At 51.9% G+C, this 15,859-nt stretch overlaps 1 protein-coding gene across 5 annotated transcripts in view; it reads left to right on the forward strand.

The window, feature by feature from the left end:
- Positions 1-577: 577 nt before the first annotated feature.
- Positions 578-15,859, forward strand: part of ASTN2 (astrotactin 2) — a 341,061-nt gene continuing 325,779 nt past the window's right edge. Inside the window, exon 1 of one of the 5 annotated variants that reach the window (XM_080561615.1) lies at positions 578-1,791. In XM_080561615.1, coding sequence (XP_080417741.1) covers positions 1,758-1,791 — 34 coding nt within the window. In that variant the 5' untranslated portion in view covers positions 578-1,757. Of the gene's footprint in view, positions 1,792-11,747; positions 12,200-15,859 lie in introns of those variants that run through there. The other 4 variants (XM_080561613.1, XM_080561618.1, XM_080561614.1 and 1 more) reach the window with 4 other exon arrangements.

Below are 15,859 nucleotides of genomic sequence, written 5' to 3' on the forward strand. Positions count from 1 at the left end.
CCCCTTTGCATTTGCTACATGACTGGTGAGATGCTTTATGTACAACACGGCAAGGTCAGATGCTGCTGCAGTCGGTTACTACTTCAGCAGTAGCTGAAGCATGGAATATTTATATTAATTGGGGAATTGCTTATCTGTCAAGAGGCACCTCACTAAAGGTTGTTAAGAAAAAAGGACAATAACTTCTTTAATGATTGCTCAAGTTTAAAGGCATTCTTTAAGAATTAATTAAATTAAGACTATTTTGAGAGCCAGGAGACTTTTACACATAAAACTAAGGTTGTTTGGACTTATTGGAAACAGAATTTCAGCTACCATTAAACCTTGAGGAAACTAAAAGAATGACTCAGAAAATTGACTGAACAAAAGAAAAACTCATAAGATGCTCTGAGAATTTCCTGCTGCAAGAACAAAGGCAATTAGAAGTGTACTGCACAGGCATTCAGCAGATTACATATTCATGAGCTGAAGACATTACCAAGTCCTTCCCCCAACGCGGGTGAAGGGATGACAGCCGTCAATTTACCCTTCCCACAAAGCAAGGGGATGAGGTGGGGTCTGAAAACTCTGCGCAGAGCTAAAAGTCTTTGTCCCCATCCTTTGCTTGGGATCGTTGCAGGCTGGGTTGTGGAAGCCCGGCAGTTCAGGAGGACGCTGAGCCGTACGTTCACCGATGAGATGAAGCCATAAAATATCACCGCAAAATTTCATTTGCGTTTTTGAGCTGATTTAAGAGGGTACCCAAATGCCCCCATAACTCAGGGTGTTGGCAGCTTCTCCTCTAAACACCAGATTGACTAGGAAGTGTTTGCTTGAAATTGAGAGACCGGCTAAATTTGGGTCACGGAGCAGGAGGAGTGCGATTGTATTCAGATGTAGGAACTTTGATATTCTTTGATGTGCCTTTCTTAAGGCAGATCTTGCTATGGCCTCTTTTGAATAAGTGACTTAAATGTTTGCATTGGCTTCACGGGGTTTATTTAAGATTATTCACATTTATTATTACCAGCTGTTTAGATTATCCCTGATATACCCAAATAGGATTTACGAGACTCCCCACACACATGCAGACAAGTCCTCTCTGCACCTTGTTTTTTATCTACCATTAAAGCAAGATTCCAACCCATTTCAGGAGAAAGGCACTTAGATCTCCTTCAAGGGTAAATCCACTCTGACCATATAATCTGTTATAAACTCTCCTCGGAGAGATGCACAAGGGAGACTGTAACTGGAATAATTATCGTTTACTGCTTATGATCTCCTTTGGTTCAGAGTTTACTTTTGCTTTCTTTAGCAATAAAATAACCACAAATCAATCACAAACAACGTTGTGCTTGTTCTGCATTGAGGCTACTTTCGGGGGTGGGGTGAAGAGTAGCATTACACCTCTGAACTGCCATTAAAGGGGATTTTGAAGATGGAGCCCTCCTTATGTATCTTTTAGCAGTTTCTGGGACAAAGCCCAGCAGCAGGAGACATCATTTCTAGTCCTGACCTACCTAAAAGTTTGCACCTGAGAAACGGTTAAGGCCAGGAGAACCCTAATGAGCCCTAACGATCCCTTACGATCCCTAATGAGCCCCATCTGGCCCAGCCATAGCAGGGCTGCATTTAAGCCCAGACCAGGGCAATGAGCCTCTTTCTGTCTGTGCGTGGGGTTGTCTCCAGAGCTTTTGTGGCTGTGCTGTTCCTCTGGGTCATGCCCCACCAACTGCCCTCCTGGATGGGCTTTCAGTGCTGCCTCTGGAAACTCCCTGATGCCCTGGATTCTCGACAGCCAGCCCTGCTCAGGTAAGGTGGGAGGGCTGGGGGGGACCCAGCACAGCTGTGGTTATTGGGCTGCATGGAGCAGGAGAGAGCTTGGTCCTTGGAGAGCAATTTTTCAGCCTGTTGGCCTATGCACGAGCCCTGGTGGCAGCAGTAGCTGTGTAAGGCAGTTGAGGTGGTTTGGTTTTTACTTATGTTCTTGGAAGGAGCAGTTTTAGAGCAGAAACCCAGTCTCTAAACTCATTGTTGATGCTTGCTGCAAGATCATTGTTTGTGCATCGCTCCTTGCCTCTCCTCTTGCGCTGCCCTTGCTCCCCTGTGCCTCGGGTGCTCTTTGTGGAGCTGCTGCCAGAGCTTCTCCCTGCAGAAAGCCACTGCCCTGCCTGCATAAACCAGTGCCCTGCATCTGTGGCCAATAGGGCATGCACCTGGATAAAGCGAGGTGTGAGCATCTCACCACAGCTACCACCAGAGCAGGTGCAGAAGCAGGCCGAGTCCCGTGGGTCCCTGCCCCGTGCTGTTTGCACTGCTGTGCTGCACAGGGTGTGCAAATATTCCCCCTGTGCCCAGGGGCACTGCTGGCGAGGGGGAGCAGGGGCTGCCATTTACATTGTGCTCGCAGCTCAGGCCCTGCACCGAGGGCTGTTCCACGTGGCCCAGGATAAACAATGAACAAATTGCATCGATTCGGAGCAGCCAGCTTGCATTGCTAATCATATTTCTGAAAGATGCCAACAGAGGGCATCCGCTGCCAGACACAAAGCCTGTATCCTCCTGCTGCAGCCCCTCTGCCTGTATTCAGCTAAAGAGCATCTCAGTTTTTAACCCTCTCCTACTTGGGCTCAGGTTAAGCTTTGTCAGTGGCTTTTTAAGCAAACACGCTTCTTTTTATAGTGTTTTTTTCCTTTTTTAATTTTTTTAGAGAAAAGAAAAGGAAGAGGGTGGGGGAACAATAATCCACAGCTGCAGTCTCTTGGTCAAGGCAGGACTTTGATAATTGGTGTCTAAGTGGGATCTCTGTAGAGCCTGGCAGAGCAAGAGCCAGGTTCAAAGGGAAGGTGGATGCTCTGATGTTGTCCTGTGCTGCTGTAAACAAAATCAGAAGCACTGCTGTGCTGGGGCTGGAGGAGAGTGGGAGCCTTCATGACAGATGTCCTGTCTTTTGTGGGCTTAAATAGTCAGTTTTATTTATAGGTGTTTATTCCTGGTGTTTAATCTCCTTGTTTCATGTCTCTCGTGGACAGTCAAAAAGAAATCGAACTTCTAAAGCCTGCTGCTCCCTCTGGTAAATACACATTGATGTTTGAGCTGTGGAGCAGGCTCACTCTGAGCATGCTGTTGCTCTTATTTTGCAAAGATCTCACACCAAAGCAGCTGAGACCTTCCCAGGCTAGGATGCAAGCTTGTTAATCCAGATTTGACTGGGGCAGCAGAGGTCCAGAGGCAAGGGCTGGTGTCAGAGACAGGGCTCGAGTGAGTGTTAGGAATGGCAGAAGTCTTATCAGAGCTTTCCTCCCTGCACAGCAAAACAGCAGAAGTTAATAGGTGCAGAAGCTGTGGAACTGTGCGAAAAACAAGTGGGCTGAAAGCAAGGGTCAGTCTGAGATAGCTGAGGCCTTTGGTGTACGGGGGTGGTTCTGAGCTTTTGATGGAAATGTGGATAAGCGACAAGACAGATTCTGCTCCCTGTAGTCAGGGGTTTCTTTTAAATCAGCCTGGTTGGAGTGTAACCTCAGCAGTGAACTGGCTGGTGATTTCTGGGGTCCCAGAAGTATTTTCTCCTCCAGGGTTTCCAGCTGCTATGCACATAAAAATAGGGTCAAATTAAAAAACAAAACAAAAAACTAGGCTGGGTGGCTGGTAGTCCAGGGTGGTTATCTGAGCTTATAGAGCCCTGTCTCAAAAAGCTACAGCTGATCCAAGCTGTGCCATGGCTATCCTGGCCCAGTAATTTGTGTTCTGGGTCCAGTTTAGCTCCTGGTGGGGGAATACGCTTTCTTTTTAACCTTCCAGAAAACACATCCTCAGTGGTGCAGCTTGCAATACATGGAAGTGATCTTTTTGGGAAAAAACATTTGATTTACCCAGGGTGTGTCCAACTGGACATCTAAAAAAACCAAAAAACAAAACAACAAAAAAAAACAAAAAACAAACAAAAAAACACTATGTAGGTCATCTACATTTCACATTATAGAGTGAGGGCCAGAAGCATAGATCCAAGTTTGATTTATGGACTGCCACGGAGATCTAAGAAATTTATGATTTGATTAATCCATTCCATATATCTTTTCCTTTATTACCGGTAATTCCTGCTATATATCATAGCCTTCTGAGCAGTAACTTGGCTGGCTGATGTATGTCAGGGTTTTCTAAGGGTTAAATTCCGATGTACCAGCTAGAAGAGGAGCTGCTGTGATCTGTTGGGTAAATGTTTTCAGCTCTACTGGAGTCTGACTTACCAGGTAGATTTGTTCTAGTTTACCAAGTGCATTTAAGACGCATAGCATGTGCAGAAGACCAGCACTGGGGTTGTGGGGGGACTCTGTGAAATACATGGATGTGCCAGGGTGGCCAAAGCTTGTGGAAGAGGAGCAGGCACCTGCAGTGCTCCTGGGAAAGGAGGCAGTGCCTAGCCAGGAGGACCAGCCCTGGTGCTGCAGGGAGAGCAGGGGATGGATGGGGGGGGTGGCTGCAGCCTGTGCAGGCAGGTGAGGAGCCTTGGCAGGGAGGCTGCTGAGAGCTGGTCCCTGCTGGCAGTCAGTGCTTCCATGTGTAGGGAGGTGGGGGTTTGGCATTGGGCAGGAAAAGCAAATCAACTAATTAACTCAATGAGGAAACAAAAAAAAAAAAATTACCTTGGATTGAATGAGGATGTGACCTGAGACTGTAGATGCTTCTGCTGCTGGTAAACATGTTTTGTTTTTTTTTCCTGTAACACTATTGACATTTTAGAATGATCAGAATATTTCAGAGCACATTTAACGAGACAAGTACTGGATTTCAATACTGTCAACTCCAGAAAGCAGGAGGTGGGTCCTAAATTACCTTCAAAACCATAACAGAAAAAGTGCAATACTTCATTTCCCTTCTGCTTTTCCAGCCATGTGGGGCCCCCCTTTGCAGCCCTTCTCCCCTGGGAGCAGGGTGTTGGGAGGGGGAGGTGGGGACAGGTGTGATGCTTGTGGTGCTGGGGGAAGCAGTGAGCCTGCACCTGGCAGCCCTGGAGCACATTCTTGGTGCAGGCTGTGGCTGTGTGAGCTTCCCCTGCGTGGCCCTGCTGTGCCTGGCTCCCTGGGGGCTGGGGGGTGCCTTGCCCCAGCCCTGCAACCCCTGGTCCCTGCTGATGGGTGCTGGGGGTGCCAATTAGCAGCAGCCCTGTGTTCATTTGGCAATGAGGGCTTCCACCTGCCAGGGACAGGTGAGTTGAGCGTGGTTTCACCCACACTTTAATAATGCCTCAGCTCTGTGAAGCTGCCTGGATTCAGCCAGCCACCTCTTTCAGAAAAGCCCTGCATCTTCATTACCTTCCCCTTGAGCCATCTGGTCCCCCAACCTGACCTTTTTTAAAAAGATTGGTTAAAAAAAAAAATCTGGAGCAGTCCCTGAACAGAAGACCTTGTGTGTCATGTTTGAGCCCAGAGCAAATTTTTATGTCCAAGCTGTAAAACCTTGAAAATAAAGACTTATAATTGAGATTCTGGCTGAAGCAGAGTGAACAGAGATGGTATAATTAAATTCTGTGGTGGATATAATTAACCCATTTATTCATTTATTACCCTTTACCCAGCTAATGCAGACTGCACCATCACCATTTGTTTGTGAGGGACCTGCTGTACCTGGCTGCTGGGCTTGGGCTGCCCGGCGTTGTGGTGCTGAGCAGGGCCGGGTGGCTCTGGACCAGCAGGGCTGCTCTGCCAGCCCCTGCTCAGAGCCCAGCCTGCGCTCAGACGAGCTCCGAAGGAGCAGGATGGAAAGCGAAGATGTTGGGTTGTGCTTTGGACTCTGGGGCAGACCTGACAGGTGACTTTGATCAAGTGTGGTGCTTTGGGAGAAAAGGGCTTTTGTTGTTTGTTTTTAAGAGCAGAGTGGCTCTGTTGTACACCCAGCGCTGTGGCACCGAGTTCTCACTGTGCGCTATCAAGGGCTGCTGTGATATCCACCCTGACGTGCGCGGATTTCTGCTTTCTCTCCTCTGTAGTTCGGTGTGGAAATGGCACTTGCAGACCCGTAACACAGATAACTACTCACCCATCCTCTGGGAGAGCCTCATCTGACTAAAAGCCAGGCTGGCTTTTCCAGAATGGAGCTGTCTTTTTTTTTTTTTTACCAAAGATGCATTTCGCTTCACTCTCTTGCAGCCATCGTGAGATAAAAAACAATGAATCAACCAGAGATTATTTTTCATGAAAGTTTAATGAGGCACTGTCCCCTTCCTGCGCCTGTGTGAGCTGACCTGGCTGAGCATGGAGGGCTTGAACATGGAATAAAAACCATATGCTTGAGAGGCAAGAAGTGCAGGGAAAAATCCTTTGCTCGCTGGCATCTATCATGCCAGGCTGTCCTGCCGGAGCTGCGCTCTCTGCAGTTTAGCCCCTGTCCCTCAGCCCATCCATCTCTTGGCAGTGAAAGCCAAGCCTTGCTCCCTCCCCCATCGCCCCTCTCCTTCCCTTTGCTGCTCCTTAATATTTCATGCATCAAAGAAGTTTCACTTGTAATGCACAAACTGATTAATTAAGTAGAGTGCAAGAGTTACGTGCATTTAAAGTTTCTTTCATCTCGGGCAGGAGGGAGCTGTGCTGGAGGCTGTTAGTGCTGAGGGTGGCAGTGAAGGAGGGGGAACCTCGGTGTGGAGCATTCCTGCTGCAGCCCCCTCCCAGCAAAACAGCCTCGCTTTGAGCCTTTGGCCTGAGCAACTGGTTGCTTTCCAGTTGTTTTTGGGGTCTCTCCTGCTCCGTAAGGGTGCTGGCCAGGCTGTCCCTGCCTCCCCCTGGCCATGGGGCTGTCTGGAGGGGGGACTTGTAGCGAGGCACCTGCCTGGCTCCAGGTGTTGAGGTAAGGGCTTGCCTTGGGGTCAGCGAGGTCCCCTTTCAGTACCGCTCCAGCCCTAGGAGCAGCTGGATGTGCTTCTGGGGACATGTGGCTGAAACCCCAGTGCGTGGCAGGGTGGGTTATAAAGGGGGGGCTGGTGCAAGGGGGTACAACCCAGCAGGAAAAGGAGCAAATGCCCTGACACTGGGGTGATGGGCACCTGCCCCTGGGGGAGTCAGGGCTGTTACTGGTAACGCAGCTGTTTGCTCCGTACCTTGGCCCCAAATGCTCCAAAGCCTTTGCTGGCTGTGCAAATTGTGCAGCCCTCTTAATCCTCCCCTGTTACTAGCCCAGGATCTTCTGAAAGGAGCTTAGGGATGGTTCCCCTGTGCGTGGAGATGTTTCAGTAAAGGGTCTGAATGAATTACTGCATCCAACTTGCATTTGGGGGGGGAGAAAGGGAACTCAGCTGCTCCTGGCTGCTGGCTTTGGCTCCCCTGTTCTGCAAAGCGTCCCCTCGGGGTGCTTATCTGCCAAGTGGCCAGGAAGATCCTCGCTTGATGCTGTGTCAGGAAGACATCTCCTGCAGCCCTGAGCACAGCGTGGGGTCTGTTGGCTCACCATTAACCCAGAAGCAAGGATGTCACCTACTGAATTGCAAAGGGCGCTTTCTGCATCCCCTCGCTCGCTCTCCCGGGAGGCATTTCTCCGAATTGCTGACCCAGACTGTCTTCAGCTTCACTCGTGAGAGCTGACAAAAGCACAGCTTGAGCAATGTGGTCGCAGACCACAGTCAGGTACCATATGGCTGAAGACCAGTGTTTCTACACTGCGGCTTGGGAGCAAAATTAATTTTGTGGTGTTTCCTTCAGAATATAAAAATCCTTCTCGCTTCTGTAGCGGAGTTATTGATGCCGAGGTGACTCTTGCGGAGTGAAATATAAACCTCTGATTACATCATACCTCCGACTTTCTCCACTTGCTAGCAGCCCGATTTGAGGTGTTACAGACATAAATTGTTCTGTATATTGTAAATACGTAGTACATTTTAATGATTGTTGCTCTACGTACATATATTTGGTAATAGAGCCAATTGAAAACCACTTCAGAAAGCTGCTATTGATATTTTTGCAATAACCTCCTCCTCGGTGCCAGCCAATAAAAGATGCATTAGTTCTGCGTGTCCAGAAATCCAGCTCACAGGACTGAAGGTTTAAGAATGCTTTGCCTGTGACCCTTTAAATGAGAATGACTTTTCCTTCCCCATCCTTCCTATGCCTAGGTAGTATAGGTATTTTAAGCGTTTTCTAGCAAAATTCAGCACAAAGCTCTTCAGAGAGGTGCAAAACCGTGGGTTTGCCTGAATCCCACCTGGGATGGTCATACAGAAGGGGCAAGCCCTGGAGCTGAGCTGCTCTGCTTGGAAATAAGAAAGCGCCCAAGTTCCTGCTAAAATCCTCTCAGGTGAAAAATTCAGAAAGTGTGGGCAGGCTCAGGCATGAGGCAGGCACAGTTCGGTGCAGCCAAGGCTCCCGGTTCGCATGGCACACGACATGTGCTTCGAGAGGCTGCTCCGTGGATAGCAGCCCACTGGTGGGCTAAACAATGGAGAAAGGCCCAGCTCAGGCAGAGCAAGTGTGCTTTTTTGTGCTGAAAATCCCATGTTTGGGACTGTTACAGCTATGATTTCTGCAGCTCAGTATCCCTTTTTTCCTGTTATGACAACGTTATTTCCTTGCATTTGGGTTATGCAGGGGCTGATGCAGCCCCCTGAGCGCTGACTTTCTGAGGGTGGACCCAGAGCGGGCTGGTTCCCACGCTGCACAAGGGGTTCACAGCCAAGGTATGAACGGAGCTGGAGCCTCCTGACAGCCTGTCAGGTCCCCTTCCACCCCGTCGCACCCGAGCCAGATGGGTCTTGTCAATGTGATGTTTTCACTCTAAGACAACTTCCATCCCTGATTTTTTGCTGGGAATGGCAGCTTTTGTTATTCTTGGCCCTGGTGCACTCAGTGGTCGGGTTGCTGCTGGCTTCCCTGAGCAGCAAGGGCTGCATCCATGAAGAACAGGAATACATCAGAAGTGGACCTCACTTAGATAGAGAAACCTCATTGCTGTTATCTTGGGAAGCCACAGTTTGCACACGCTTGAACTAAAAATTTTAGCAACTTAAGCAAAATCCTGTAAGCGATCCTCAGATATCCTACTGGCAGGTGGGACTTTCTCACTGCAGTGTGCTTTACCCTGTTCGTGCCATTTACTTTTCTGTTGAATGCTGCTCAGGGTGGATAATGGAAATCCATTACCTCCGTTATAAACCAGGACTAAAATATTTCACTTCGCAAATATTACCGGGGGCTTTCAAACAGTGCAGTGTTTAGCTCGGTCCTCTGGAACCATAAGGCAGGTGGAATCCTTTTCTCACAAAAATGAAAGCGGATTTGCATTTACACTGGGATGGATCCAGGCTACTTTTAAGCTGAATGTGCCTGTGTAAAGGTAGCGGTCTGAGGCAAGTCCTCCCTTATCGCTGTGCCCATGTTTGTGCAGGAGGACTTGCAGAGATCTGTGTGCTTGTCAGAAGCTGGCTATTGGCGGTACTTTACCAACATGGAACTGAGGCAAAATAAGATCCTACATACCGGCAGGCCTGGGTGGGTCTCTGGGTTAGGGACATAGACAAGACAGTCCCTAAAGGTCCCTCCCAGCTCTATTTCTGTTACCTCAGGGCTTGCCTGAAGTGGCAGTGGCAAAGCAGGTGTTTGAGCCTATCTCCTGACCTTTACTTTCCTACTCCAAACCCTAAAAACCATTCAGCTCATTGCTTGACGGCATATACCAGATCAGAGGACATCCGGATACAGCTAAAAGGTGTTTTCCTCCCACTTCTGCCAAACCCACTGCAGACTAAGAAGGAAAACCCGCACGCCAGCGTGGGCTGCCCATTACCGGGGCAGCAGTGCTCACCCCTGGACCCCCTTCACAGCCCAAGGGTTGCCGGCAGCCCCTGGCCCATCGCCGGTTGTGGGATCCTCCTGTAGCCAACAGCAAAGAAAGGTCTCTGAGTGTGGGATGTGTGTGGGTCTGCTGCAGGGAGATCGAAGTAACAGGGCTGTGGCCTTAAATAGAAATAGATTCACTCTGGGGGGATTTCCAGTTCTAAAAAATGTGCTTCATCACTTTTTAGACTGTTTTATCATGTCATTTTGGGGGGCCTATGCAGTACTGTTTCTTTGATTTTTTTTCCTAGAAGAATTTTGAAAGTTAGGAAAAAGAAATCAGCACATGTACTGACAGCAGCCTAAACCAGGCCCAAACCTATCCCTTTCCCCTTAAAAAAAAAAAAAGGGAAGGAACATCCTATGATTACAGCTTTCCCACCTAACAGCTGATAGGTATGACTGCGTTATTGCATGATTTTGCATTTCAAGTGCTCCTGGAAATGCTGGCCCTCCCAATTAGGCAGAGCCAAGGTAGCTGGGGTCCCATAGCAAGTGTTTTGTAATGGCTTGCCTGTGTGCTGGCGAGCACTTTTTCATTTCTGTTCGTTCCTGAAGCTGGAAATACGCCCCGCATGCACACGGATGCTGACTGCGGGGGCTGAGGCTCGTCGAGGCTGTGAGCTGGAGCGGGGCCTGGCCCCAGGAGCGGTGCTCGTGCTGTTTGTTCGCTGCATTTCATCTCCTGCGCAGTTCTGCACTTGTTGTGGTTTTAACATTTGATGACCTAGGTATCTCAGAAGGCTGTTTTGCCTCAATAGGCGTATGATGAATTGATCTTAATTAGCTTGTGGAAATAATATAAGCCTGAGCATTAAGCGTGCTTTGTTAGGGTTTTGACATCTTCCTTTGTCTGTACATCTACAAATAAAATCAGGTAGATTAGCAGTCACTCGGAAATTGTTGTTGTGAGTCACTGACACACAACTGCTGTGGGCTGCTCCTTGTCTCTGTTAGTCACGCTCGCTGTGGGCAGCAGTTCATGCTGCTGCGGGGCTGGGGCCAGCCGTGTCCCCTCTGCCCGGAGGAATGGGGTTTGCCTCCAAGCCAATCCCCCTACCTCCAGCTTCCCTGCTGCAAGAGCTAGTTGGCTCGAGGCATGAGCCAAAACTGCAGTGGTGGAGCTCGTCTGGTTTGTCTTCAAGCACAAGCTCCAGCCCTCGGATGGTACCGGGGCACCCTGTGATGGGTGGATGTGGGGATCTGCGATCAGGCCTCGGCACTGCTCAGTCCTCGGGCTCCCATTTAAACGCTGGCTGTTAAAGCCTGGGTCAGAAATCTTTGCTGTAAGTCACCGGTTTGTCTGCTCCAGGCTTGTCGTTGTGAGCCATCTTCGTGTGCCCAGGACCCTGGAGGTGCCCGTTCACCTGCAAAAAGCTAGTAACTAGGAAAAGCTCGCAGGAAGCACAGATCTGTGCCATGGCGGCCAGGCATCGCCTGAAAGGAGCGATGAGCCTGCGGGTGCGCGTGGCAATGAGCTTAGCTCCCAGTGCCAGAACTGGGGGGAAGATGTGGAAGGAAAACCTGGATCTCATGAAGTAGAAAAAGCGAGGGCTGCTCCGCGAAGGGCAGCAGCAGGGAGAAAGGACTTGGCTGGAGCAGTGGGCCGGGGGGACGAGGGCAAAGCAGGGGGTGAGGCAGGCAGCGGGCTGGGAGTCACAGCGGCGGGAGAGAGGTACCGGGGGCGTGTGGCGGGCACTGAGCGCAGGGGGAAGCCACCCTGCGTGGCCGGGGGCCGCCCAGAAGGCGCAGGTAGAGCCGGGGGGCGGCCAAGCCCCGAGCCCCCCACGCCGGGGGGAGGACGGGCGCCCCGTGCGGCAGCCCCGGAGGCAGGGGGAAGGCGGCCGGGCCCCCAGAGCGGGGCCGCCTGCGGCCGTGCCGGGGCCGTGCGAGCCCCCGCTGGGCCTCGGAGCGGGGCCGGGGCGGGGGCGGCGGCGGGGCCGGGGGCGGACCCGAGGCGGAGCCGGGCGGCGGCGGCGGGCAGGGGCGGCTCGGAGCGGCCGGGCTCGGCTCGTTCGGCTCCTTCCTCGGTATCTCCCGTGCCCGGCCCCGGCCCGGTATGGCCGCTCGGATGCTGCCTCTCCTCCGCTCCGCCGCGCTGCTGCTGCTGCTGGCGGTGCTGCCGGGCGGAGGGCCCGGCTCGGCGGCGGCATCGCCGGCAGCATCCCCGCCTCGGGAGCCCCCCGGTCCGTGCCGGGTGAAGACGGTGACGGTGTCCACGCTGCCGGTGCTCCGCGAGAACGACATCAGCTGGAGCGGTGCCCCCCCGCCCGCCGCCGCCGCCGCCTCCGCCGCTTCTGCCGCCGCCGACTCCCGCTTGCTGCTCTTCGTCCGCAGCGAGCTGCCCGGCCGCGTCGCCGTGCAGGACGACCTGGACAACACCGAGCTGCCCTTCTTCACCCTCGGTAGGTGCCGCCCCCCCGCCCCGCACCTGCCCCCGAGCCCCCCGCAGCGCCCCCGCGCCGCCCGGAGCCCCCCGTGCCCGGCTTCTCCCCCGGCATCCTCCTCCTCCTGCCCCGCACCCGGCTTCCCGGCGCTGTTTCAGGGCTTTCTGGCGTTGTCCTTGCTGCCTGCTCGGGTTTTAAATTATTATTATTATTTTTTTCTGCTGGGGGGGGATTTTTTATTTTTTTTTAAGCAGGGCCTGAGCGCTGCCGCCGTTGCCGGTTAGAGCTGGGAGCGAAGGCTCAGTGCTGGGGCTGCGAAGTGATGGGTGCTGCCTCTCGTGCTCCAACTTATCTGCTGAGCCCTAGAGGAGGTACCACGGCGGCTGGGCGAACGGCAGGGACTGTGTGTCTCGTACGAGCCCACATTTCGACACGCTTTGCCTTAACGCTCCCTCTTGCTTCATGCACAACTCGGGTTCTTGGCTCCGTCGCAGCATGCCTGCAGACTTTCTCTCCCCGTTTTGTCTTTTGCGGGGAGGGGGATGGGACCAGGAATGATTTTGGTGCTGTACTTCGGTCCCGATGCCCGCTCCCGTCGGTGTCGATGGGGTGCCCCAGCTGCACCTCGTCCCTTCCAGCCTTTTGTGTGTTATCAGCCTGGCGCTCCTCAGGGCGAACTGCTCAGGATTCTGCGTGGAAGGCGGCGTGTTCGCTGTGCCAGATCACTGGAGGGCTTTTTGTTGATCTCTTCATCTCCTGGCTTGCTCGCGTTTGGGTGTCTGAACCCAGGATCGTTTGAGCACCTGCCGAACTTTGTGTCTGAGATGCTGCACGGTAACGCGGCTCGGCTGAGGCTGCCGGCGGGTTGTGCTGCGTGTGGCCGGCACATCGAGATGCTCTGCGGGCAGGCTGACCCGGCGGGCACCCAGCCACGGGTCTGCTCCTGCACCTCGTGGCAGTGACCGGCTGCTCCCCCCGGGTCTGATATGCCAGGGCAGGAAAATGACTGACTGCATCTCCCGGTCCTTTTCAGCAGAGCTTTCCCTCAGCGAATAACCTGTAATAAATAAGTTAATGGTACTTCTCGAACTGAGCATCTTCAGCGCTCTGGTTTGCAGTTTGGCTTCCTTAGACACGGTTGGTCAAACAGAAAAATCCCAAACAAACCAGGTAGTCTGTTTCAAGCAGTAACAGTGAAAATCAGACCTGATGCAGTAGGAATGACATTTACCTTACAGTGATTAAAAGTAACAAGAAGTTTCATGGTTCAGTGCCTTGAATTTTCAGATTAGAGTAGTTTCTTCAGGGACTGGGTGTGAATTGCGCGCTGCTCTAAATATATCAGAAGGCAGAGAAACCCCTCTGCGTGTAGTGTAGGTAACAGCTCAAGTTAGAGGAGAGAAATTTGTCTTGATAGATCTGAGACATGATCTTGTAGAGCAAATCCTGTTCCTGTGACTGACTGCTGCTGAAGAGACCACGTCTAAAAAAATCTCTTTTACTTGCCTGGGATGTTGGTTACGAACACACTCCTAAATATGCAGCACATCTCTTGCAGAGCTGTGTTTCTGTCGCTGGGTGCAGGACACCAGCGTGTCCCCTCCTGTTCCCTTACCCTGCAGGTGTCGGGCGGGTCAGGAGATAAATGGAAGCTTTGCCCACGGTGGGATGGCTTCATCATGGTCCTGAAATTAATCATGGGGTTGCCTCCAGAGAAGGTAAAACACTTGTCCTTCCCCGAGGTCTAGCTCATGAATTGCTGTGGATGCTCTGATATTTCAAATTTGTCGCATTTCTTCCCATCTCTTGGAGTGGCAACTGAGCCTCGCTCGCACTTAACTCTTTTCAGGGTGAGTGCTGTGGAGGGTTCCTGCTGGCTTGTAGGCTCACTGTTCTAGGGCAGTAAGTAATGCTGGAGTTTTCTGCTGTCTCTTTTTCCTGCTCCATCTTTTTCTAAGTTCAGCAGCGGCTGGGAATCCGAGCGCTGCCGCTGCTGCCTCGTAATGGGCTCTTGGAGGTGAAAATCATGTTACATGTGGGAGATCAGTGGAATTGCTTTGCAGGGACTTGCGAGCAGGGACTGCTTTAAATAGTTGCTTCTTTTTGCCAAAACCTCTGATAGCCCTTATTTCTGATGCTTATGTGTGTTTGTGTGTGGTGCTGTGCGTGGTTAGTGGACGTCTGGGCCCGAGCTGCGGGAGCTGTGTAGGAGCTGAGGTCATGCTGATTTGCAGTGGGATGAAGGCTGCCAAATGCCTTTGAGTCCGGGCGCTGGCTGCTAGCAAAGCTTCCTGGCTTTTGGGGGGTGAGGAGGTCTTAGGGAGCTCTCCTAAACCTGTGTCTCAGGCCAGCTACCTCCGCCGGGCATCCTGGAGGGATTTTGGGGGTGGGGAGGAAGAGAAAAGCATAGTAAAGCAGGCGGTACCGAGTCCTTGTGCTGACCCTCTGGGCTCTGAAGAGAAATTATTTGGGAATAAATCGAGGTCATCCTGTTCTGGGGGTGGCTGCTAGAGGAGAGCAGGTCGGGCGCTGCCTCTCCCCCTGCTCCTCAGCCTGCTGCTGCCCGCCCCTCCTGCTCTCTCTGGGGGGCTCGAAAGCCTTTCCAGGCCAGGAAGCACGAAATAAACCTTGGCTGGCTTCTTGGCGATGGGTTTGTTTAAGCACTGGGGCTGAGGGAGGTGGTCTGTGGTCCTGTGGCCACTCAGCAGTTCCCTGCCTGGTGTGGCTCCTGAGCCTCTTGTCCCCCCCGGGTGTTGAAGGAGGATGGGGGATCTGTAGCTAAAGGCTGGTTGGTGCCAGAGCCCTGTCTGTAGCTATGTGAAACTTCTGCTGGATTATTTTTTTAAGGGCAGATCAAGTTAAAATGGGCTGAGGAAACAGATGCTTTGAGTTGGTGGCTGGTACCAAGTGCGTGCAGTGCTCTGCATCCCTTGCCTTTAAAGGAGCCCTTCTAGGTGGGAGGCAACTTTTCCTACTCCATGCCAATCTGAGATGTGACACATTGTGGATGATGAGCCTAAAACCTTGCCAAGAGCCTAAATCTCTTCCCAAAATGGCTGGGGGCACCCCCTGCAGCGCGGTGAAGCCACAGGTAGGAGCCCACTAGGGGGTGGTGGGAGCCTGGAGATGCTCTGCTCCCGGCTGCAGGTGTGCGGGCACCGAGGGAGCCTCCTGCCCTCGGTGGAGCTGGGAAACTTCTTTTACTTAATTTCCTTCTCGCATCCCTCCCCGGCTGCAGCAGGGGAGCTGCAGCTGAAATGCCCGTGGGCAGCTCGAGTTAGTTCAGTGTCCCCTCTCCAGCAGGGCGTCTCGCTGTCTGCGCTTCCTAAGCCTCGTTTTGCTTCCTTTATCTCTGTCTTTGGAGACAAGAAGGATGTTTCTCCCCTTACCCCACGATTACATTACTTGAAAATTACACAGCGAAGCACGGTGATGGCAGGAAATGACAAATGTAACTTCGCCACCAGTGCATTATGAATTGCTGTGCATCCCCTTTCCTGAAAAAGCATCCTGCCCTTTCCTTAACCTTGGATACAACTGATGCTTTGCGGTATTTTTTTTCCCCTAACTCTTCTAGTGTTACACTGGCAAATGGTGCAGCCTATCATTGACTTTATTCTTGTACAATGAGGTCTCTCTAAGGTATGTGTCTTGATTTAGTCAGCAGCCATGTGTTCT

The sequence above is a fragment of the Anser brachyrhynchus genome (genome assembly GCF_964034855.1).
Source record: "Anser brachyrhynchus genome assembly, chromosome: 19".
In the NCBI taxonomy this organism is placed as follows: Eukaryota; Metazoa; Chordata; class Aves; order Anseriformes; family Anatidae; genus Anser; species Anser brachyrhynchus.